This window comes from Magnolia sinica, chromosome 4 (assembly GCF_029962835.1).
Source record: "Magnolia sinica isolate HGM2019 chromosome 4, MsV1, whole genome shotgun sequence".
In the NCBI taxonomy this organism is placed as follows: domain Eukaryota; kingdom Viridiplantae; phylum Streptophyta; class Magnoliopsida; order Magnoliales; family Magnoliaceae; genus Magnolia; species Magnolia sinica.
The window spans coordinates 88143451-88152740 of record NC_080576.1 but is presented as its reverse complement, the minus strand read 5'-3'; the positions used below and the strand labels follow the sequence as shown (position 1 = coordinate 88152740).

At 40.2% G+C, this 9290-nt stretch overlaps 1 protein-coding gene across 1 annotated transcript; it reads right to left on the bottom strand.

Moving 5' to 3' along the window:
• Positions 1-5558: 5558 nt before the first annotated feature.
• On the bottom strand, positions 5559-7090 carry LOC131243340 (amino acid transporter AVT3B-like). The gene has a single exon (XM_058242632.1). The coding sequence runs from the start codon at positions 6967-6969 to the stop codon at positions 5704-5706; it is 1266 nt and encodes a 421-aa protein (XP_058098615.1). The 5' UTR covers positions 6970-7090; the 3' UTR covers positions 5559-5703.
• Positions 7091-9290: the final 2200 nt, after the last annotated feature.

Sequence of the window (9290 nt, the reverse complement as noted above, 5' to 3'; positions counted from 1 at the left end):
ACTCCTTATCTGCTCTTAACTCCTTCCTACTTTTCTTAGCTAGGGAATATGGTCCGCCCTTACCCAATTCCTTGAAGAGGAATTGCGCGCAAGAGTTCTTTACCATAAAGATGGTTTGCCCTTAATTCCTCATGCTGGCCCTATAATGGGCTGTTAACCTACATCAATTAGCTAACTAAATAAAAGTATTTCTTTTGGTGCACTAATTTTTTATTGAGAGAATACTCTAAAAAACAAACTCAATTTCCATAAAAATTGGATTTACCACCATTTGTGCAAAAAAAAAAGTAATTATCTAATATCTTCAGTTCCAAAGTTTTAGTAAAACAAAACCTGACCAACAAAACTTGCCATCGATTCCTCTTTTTAAAAAAATATGTTAAATGTTGACTTTCAAGGATGTGAAAAACAACTATTATCATTTGATTGATAACTTTTAACATTTTTATGAAAAACTAAACTCCAAACCGAACAATAGAATTGTTGTTGGATTTCACAATTTTCTTTTTTACCATTTTGCTTCCAAATGGGTTTTCCATGTCCACATTTTAGATTCTATGTAAACAGTCCAACAATTGAAGGTAGGTGAAGAGTTCAATTGTCCATTTCTTGGATCCTATTTATTATATTGTCAAGATTGCCTGGTTGATTATTTCTTGGATCCTATTTATTATATTGTCAAGATTGCCTGGTTGATTCTTTCATCGTCACTTGCCATGAGTTGGTGGGAATGATTGGAAAATTTATATTGATGGATGAAGTGTCCCACCACCTGCTAATAAGCCACTTGGTGTACAGTAAGCCTTTGTATTAGATCTTTCCCAAGAAAGATATACATGAAATAAATCACTATGCAATTTGTATGTAAACAAATCGTTTCTTCATCTTACTGGCTCTTTATACTTTTTCAGTGAATTCCTTCCCTATTTCAAGAGAACTAATCTAGTGCAATGGCATAATCATGGATAGGAAACCATACTAGCTACCAGCCTTATTTATCTTAGAAAATTTATGGGATCAATGGTTGGACTATGCAAAATAGAAATACCTTTCCGTAGGCAAAGGAGTGGATGGCTCGATGCCTGTAGACCTTCAACCTGAGGCTATTTTAATCTTTTCAACTCCTTCCCAGGAGTAGCCCATACCCTTCTTTTCAACTCCTTCGTAGGAGTAGCCCAGACCCTCTTCTTCTCTCTTGCACGTCGCGCAGAAAATGCAGCTTTAAGAAGCTTGTGCAAGAAATATGGCTATCAACAGACCGGGCCTGGGGGTTGGCTTCAGCTTAAATTTTAAATTGTCTAGGCACATCTATTCAAAATTTTGATTCCATTATAATGACTATGAAATTTAGTTTATACATCTATTGCGTTGACTCATGTTAATAACACTTTAAGCCCAAAATAATGGCAATCTTAAGCTTCTGTAAGCCACATATTTGAAAAAGCTGGGATGGGTCATCAACCGTTGATTCCAATCCTTTTTAGTTTTTATCTCACTTGCGTATGCATACAAACCTTTTACTGTCTCTCGCTTTTTCTCTCCCCTACCTTTTCTTTTTCTTTTTTCTTCTCTCTCCCCTACTTTCTCTACACGTGCTTGCAATTGCCCCATTCATAAGTATGTAACAACTCAAGTCTATACAAAATTCACATGAACTTTCCTAAAATCATCCGTGCTTCTACGCGGGCAAATTTTATGAAGTTGTTGTGTCTGACAAAAGCACTACATAGGATTTGGAAGCCTACTGTCCATGAGATATATGGAAAAGGATTGCGTCCTGCCCCCGCCTGCCCATGAAATAGATGGGATTGGGAGAGGATTGCGTCCTGCCCCCGCCTGCTTAATGCGTCCAGACAAGGGCTCTGTGGGCCCACCGTGATGTATGGGTTTTATCCACTCTATCCGTCCATTTTTTTTCATATCATTTTAGTCCGATGATCAAGTGGACCGCACCACAGGAGGCAGTGAAACTCAACATCCAACCTGTTCATAAAGTCATGTAGACCTGGATGAAGGGAAAACACATATCAGATTGATGCAAAACTTGTGCCGCTCACAAGAAGTTTTTAATGGTGGGAGTTCAATCCCCACTGTGCGGTTCACTTGAGCCTTGGATCAGCCTCATTTTTGGGTTCATAATCTAAAATGATCTGGAAAAATGGATGGCAAGCATAGATAAAACCCATTCAGCAAGGTATATACTGGTAAGCCCTCCCACAGAACAAACATCTCTCTCTCTCTCTCTCTCTCTCTCTCTCTCTCTCTCTCTCTCTGCAGGAAAAATGACAAATTCATTAAGCCACAAAATGAGATACAGTGCCCAAGAGATCCCAAAAAAAAAAAAAAAACCAACAATAACAACCACAGAAGGCAATAAAAAACACCCAACAAACCAAGGTCCCACCAGCCATTGCCCAAAAAAGGACTCATTCCCTTGCAATGGATACCCAATCAGTTCTCAACCGTGCACACAATAAACCAACAAATTCCAGCAAGATTAGTGCTCATTCCAGAATCAACAACACAATCGACTACATTTCAAAGATTCTACCATTTCTTTCTTCAAATACCCCATAGCATTGCAAATGGCAGCAGCTTCCAGATGATTTCGCCCTGATCAGGAAACAAACCAGCAGGCCATCCCACAATAAGCTTGAAGACAGACCTCTAGTCACCCATTGCAACCCACTAAGTTGCCAAGCCGAATCTCAAACTTTCCCGTGCAACTGTAAAATAATGTAGGAGGACATGATTGCCTATCTCTTCTGCACTTCTACACATCGAGCACATATTCAATATTGCAATGCATTGCTTCTTTATCAACTGTGGGGAATTTATTTTTAGAAGCTGTCCACACAAATATCTGAACTCTAGGAGCATTGACTTTCCACATGTATGCGCAGGGATGAGTCTCTATGTACTCATAATATATTTAGAGGAAAATGATCCCCTTAACTACCACTTTCACACTCTAGTCCTCACTTGAAAGGTCAATTTTGACCTCATAGAAGATCTCCAAAAGCAGTGAAAAATTTTCGCCGGAGACACATTCCAAACCATTGATTCTTCAACAAGTTCATATATCTCACTGACAAAGGCCTCTTTTGTTCACAGTTCAAGAGAATGAGGGGAAAGCCAACTCCAGGGCGGACTCCATGATCCAAATGTCGTTCCAAAACCGGATGCAATTGCCTCTACCCACCATGATCCAAATGTCTTTAATTGCCTCTACCAACCATGATCCAAATGTCTTTCCAAAACCAGATGCAATTGCCTCTACCCACCATGAATCTTGTGCCTGCCTCAACCATGCTGGCCACTCTACATGGAATGGAACAGCCATCCTGGTTATATCCCCTACCTATCAGACAGCTTTCTTGCGCATTCGAGCCTTCATTCCTACTTAAGTGACCGGGAAACCATCTCCCTTTGTCAAGAACCCATATTTACGACCCATCACCTCCCTCCAAAGGGCTTCAATCTTCTCCCCAAGGCTCCACCACCATTTTCCTAGAAGAGACCAATTCTTTAACTTCGTTCTTCCCAACCCCAGCTCACCATACTTCTTAGGCTTTTGGGCCTCCACCCAATTTATGAGATGGAATTTACATCCCTCCTCTTTGCATGCCCACAGAAAAATCCCTCTGAATTTTTTAAATTCTGTTTGCGATATACACCAGCATTTTATACAGGGATATTTAATATACATAAGAACAGATTTGATACAGTGATTCTCACATCCATACAACCCAAAAAACGGATACTCCTACCATCCCCCAAGGAGAAGCCAACCCCTATCTTAGAATCACTTAAAAATTGTAATTAGATGCACTTAGATGTACTTCGTTATCCAAGCATGTTTCACTTGGATGAAATTGGACGCTTCACAAAACGTATTTAGATGCACTTAGATGTTGTATTTAGACGCATTTGGATGTACTTTTATCCATTAAGCTCAACTTGCAAAGCTTTGTATTGCATCCAACCTCATCTAGATAATCTTGAGATGATCAGAACAGTTGATCTGGTGAGCAACTTTATCATGGGATGTTGCCTAAAAATCACAAATAATCAAGATTCAATATTAACCATCATTTAGTGGCATGCAATCAATCTCACCCATCACAACATTTTATTTTATGTACTCCATTTTTTTAAAATTTTATTTTGCTGAAAATTAACAAGAACTTAAATTGAAAAGGAGAAAAGTGTTATGATAGCGCTAAATACAAATGAATAAACAAAGCAAAAAACAGCTATATCGAGCTATACCCAATCCGAGACGAGAGGAAACAATAGAAATAACCCTCTCCACTCGGTTACTCCCATTGCGAAAGCATCTACAATCCCCGAAGGTTGCGACCTTTGGGTGGTTCGTGGGAAGAAAAAGAATTTTGACAATCGATAATCTTCAGAGGTGATCCATGATCATCCTTAATATTTGCGTCCTGTGCATGTCTAAGACAAAATCTATAGATCAATTGCTCATCCATTGCCCCTTCACTAGGAGGGGTGTGGGCAGCCATCCTTAAAAATTCGAGATAGCCTAGACCATGCCCCTCAACATTAGTGCCCTTACTTGTCGATTGCCATGGTGTGGCTCTTCGGAAGGAAGCTAATCATATATGGAGGCTTTTCTCATGGCTGCTTTGTGGATGTACTCCTTGGATGGGGATATCACAAAATCATCTAAAGTTGGACAATCCTATCTCTTGAATAAAAGGCTTTAAAAAAAACGCTGAGAAAAAATACAATAATTATCTAGAAAAATGCCAATGATCAGATATGTGGGACCTTATAATTTGACAGATCAATAAATCATGGACTCTATTTAAAAATAAAAATAAAAATAGAAGGTCAGTTTGAGACACCATTCACATTCTAATTCATCAAGAACCCTAGGCATTGTTTGCTAGATTTAAAATTGAGTTAGTTTCATTATACTCAACAGTAATTATGTATTAGAGATCTTGATCTCTTAAAGACAAGAAGCTCATGTTAACAGAGATAATGTATTAGAGATCAAGATCTCTAATACATAAATTTTTGTTAACTAAAATTTGATCAACTCATTTTTATGTGTGAGACAGGGCTTTATAGTTTCCCAATTATTTATGTCCCCATCCCATCACTATTAGCATGCCATAATATCTTATCATTTATCAACTATTTTATATTTTCTTTAAGATTTAAAAAATCTTTATGTCGATATTTATGATAAAATAATATGATAAGACATGATTCTTTAATTTATATCAGAACAATTCCTTTCTTTTCTTTTCTTCTTTTTTTTTTTCGGAAGCCACTAGATTCATTTTCCATATCTTATTTTTTTAGTTAATTTTAAATTCATATACAACTAAGCTGGGTCCACTGGTCGACGTTCCTAATTTTGACTAAGGGGTCAATTGAGACGAGTTCAAATTCTTGCTTTTCGAACAATGGCATGATAAATTTCCTTAGTTTCATTATATTCCATCCTTTAAATCTATCCAAACACAAGCATAAAAAAGAAGAATTTAATTATTAAAAGATAAACAACAATCAATTACTCAATCTTCAACTATAAAATACAGTCTTATTTTACTTCCAAAAAATACAATTACTGGATGTAAGGCAAAATCACATCCATCACCCAAACAGCCCATCTCTTTACAATTGTCATAATCAAATCCCATTACAACCCATCCAAACAACCACCAATCATACCTTAACAGAGAATATCTCCATTAGGGAAGACACGGTTCCAGAAACTGCAAAAGCCGCCCCCAAAATCACAATTGCCACATCCAAACTCACCCCTCTCCAACCCAACTCCTCCTTGAAAACAATCAGATGGAACAAAGAAGGCAGAACAAACCCCAACACAATACAAACACTGCTCCCCACCAATGACAGGAAATCGGCGAAATTGGGAACCGAAAGCGCAACCAAACACACTCCCAAAACCACAATCCACCTCAGCCAGAGGCAAAACCTCCCACCCCAGAACCTTCTCTCAAACACCTCATGGACTGGATTCATCATCAAAGGGAATGTGAAAAACAGGTTTATGGACAACCCCAATTGGACCAGAGTACTAACCAGACCACTACCGAAGTTGGTGGTGATGATGTCATTGGTTTCTGCGCCAAATGCTAAGTACCCAAGTGCCCCAAAAGAGCCATACATCAAAGCAATGAAAGCCATGGAAACGGCCAAGATCTTACCGAATTTCGCCTTGTCAGCCGTCTCAGACTCCAGTGGCAGCACCATCCCAATCCCTTCAAATGCATAGACCGCCACACCGAGTCCGTAGAAGATGACAGAGAGTCCCCCAAACGCCTGCAATTGCGGCCTGTCCCTGAGGAAGACGGCAATATCCTCAACCATGACGACACCCATCGCCCCGATGTCGACAACATCGGCGAAGATGCTGAGAGGGGCGAGGTGGGTTAGTGTCGGGATGGAATTCAGGCCCAATTGGAATGGGAAGATCCCCCAGATGAAGACGGTTTTCGGTGAGAATCCAAGAATTGGGGGCAAATTGAAGAGGTTGGCGAGCGTGTTGGCGACGAAGATGGCGTAGCTGACGCAGAAACCAGCCTGGCTGAGGACGATCATGATGTCAACGGAGAACCTGCCGGTGTGGCCGCAGACAGCGAAGCCGAGATCGCCAAAAGAGGAGATTTTGGAGAAGGAGACGTCGTCGGAGTGCTCGAGACGGCGGCGGGTGTGGACGAGGAGCATCATGCAGTGGTAGGTGAAGAAGGCGACGATGGCGATCATGAGGATGCCGAGCACCCAGCCAGTCTTTTTGAAGGTGTATGGGAGGCCGAGGACGCCGGCACCGACGATGGCGATGAAGACGTTGGCGAAGGTCTTGGGGACGGAGGAGAGGATTTGGGGCTTGGGAATGAAGGGGAGGGTGGTGGGGTCCACCTCTGGTAGGGCGTGGGAGGAGCAGCTGGCTTCTTTCTCAAAACCCATCCTTCTGGTTTTGGGTCCTGAGAGATACGGAAGGTTAGAGATCGAGCGCGAGAGATATTTGCAGGGTAGAGATAGAGTTGCCAAAGGAGAGAGAGAGGGAGAGAGGGAGAGAGAAATGGGATGGGTTGAAGAGTCCGAGGGATTATAAAGGCCACCAACGAACGAGGAATTTTTATTTAGTCGAGTCGGGCTCACGCGTTCATGTACAAGGTAGACGGAAGCGGATTGCGTGGTGTGACACGCACCACCGACCTCGGTGGTGTGATGACGTGCAAAGTGTAGAGGTGTGCACGAGTCGAACCAAGTCGAGCTTGGCCCAGCTCGACTCGGCTCGGCCACTAGCTGTCCTCAACTTGAGCTCGGCTGGGCTCTGTCCTTGAGCTTGACTGGCCAGCTTGGCCCGGTTCGGTCAGCAGTTCGGACTAGTTTAAACCAAGTTTGAGCCAAAATCAAGCCAATTTCAAGTCAAGCCTGTGCAACATTTTCACAAACATATGGACTAAACCTTCAAAATCTCGGTGGATAAAACACTAACAATGGCTTTACAGGTATTTCATCAAACACCTTGCAGGAAACATTAAAATAAAGAAAAAATAGTATTTATTTAATGAAACATATCTTCCTTGCCACTAGTTGACACTTTGTTGAGTCATTTCATTAAACAATTGGTGAGTACCATCAATATCAAAGTAACCAAGTTACCGAACTGGTTCGATCTGAGTTCGATTCGAGTCAGGTTCGATCCGAGTCAAGTCAAGCTCGGGCAAGCTCAAACTCAGTTCGAAATTTTTTCAAGCTCAAAAAATTAGCTTGACTCGGCTCGAACTCAGTTTTGAAGCAAGTCAAATTGAGCCTTTTCAAGTCGAGTCAAGTCAAGCTCGGGCAAGCTCAAACTCAGTTCGAAATTTTTTCAAGCTCAAAAAATTAGCTTGACTCGGCTCGAACTCAGTTTTGAAGCAAGTCAAATTGAGCCTTTTCAAGTCGAGTCAAGCGAGCTAACCAAGCTAACTCGATTCATGTACAACCCTTGTGCAAAGTTTTATGGGCCCTACCATGATGTATGTGTTATATATATATATATATATATATATTTTGCCTATCATTTTTAGAGATCATTTTAGGTCATGAGTCAATAAAATAATCAGATCCAAAACTCAAGTGAAACACCATAGAATGTAAGTGGGGCCAATGACGCTCATAGTTGAAACTTTCCTAAAGCCCATCATAAAGATCCGTAGGCTCAGGCAGACTTCAATAAAAGGAAAGAACAAATATCAGCTTAATCTAGATCTTACATGACTCTTAAGAAGTTTTTAGTAGTAGAAGTTCGATCTCGAGTGCTGCTTGTAGTGTGTTCTATTTACAGCTTCAATTTATTTTATTTTTTAGATCATGTCTTAAAATAATCTTGCAAAATTGATGAAAGTCATGGATATAACACATAAATTATGGTGAGCATATAAAAATCTGCCATGTCAACACACTACCGAGATGGTGTGCGGCAGTTAAAGGAATCCACTTCCAGTCTGGACCAGTGTGTGCGTCGAAAGACCCCGTAAATAGATGATTAACGGAGGGAGTTTCCTGTAACCCAGCTAAAGCTTTGTTGTAGTTCTGTTGAGCACACCAAATAGAGGTCCTACGCTTCGGACAGAGCTCCTACTATTAAAAGAAAGGCCCTTCCATGACATTTGTGAAAATTTCACCTCATCAATTTATTATATTCAGATCCTTCATTTGCCACAATTTGATTGGACAACATCATCACACACCATATCTAATGCCGTAGTGCCAAGAACTTATGTGAACCAATCATAATGCAGGAAAACAGGAATTTCGTGTTTGTTGCAAGCATATGATTCCAATTCCTATCTATTTTGTCTAACATGAGCTAAAATAAAAAAAAATGGAGCAGAACTAAAACCCAGTCAGCCACAATATGAAAAAGTAGGCGCCGAAATGTTTATCATTGAAATCTCCTTAGATCCAATTTGATGTTTATATACAATCCATATCATACATAAGGTGATTCCTACTAAGATGAACTAAAAACACTCAAAAATAAGCAAGCTTAATCTAAAACTTTCATGACTCCGTGAAAGTTTCAATAGTGGACCTTCAATTTTCATTATTTCCTGTTATATAGCTTACTTGAGTTTTGGATTTATCTTATTTTCATATTCAGTTTCTAAAGATAATTTAGTGAAATGGATGGACATAATATATCTCTCACAAACATTACCATTAGCCCAACCTACCTTCTCACCCCAAGAACTTCCCACTGCGTCCATCCCATTTTACATTTTCCCATGGGATCCCAT

What these genes read in the sequence shown, in the direction of transcription:
- LOC131243340 (XM_058242632.1), bottom strand. Translation starts at nt 6,969, where the DNA reads ATGGGTTTTGAGAAAGAAGCCAGCTGCTCCTCCCACGCCCTACCAGAG.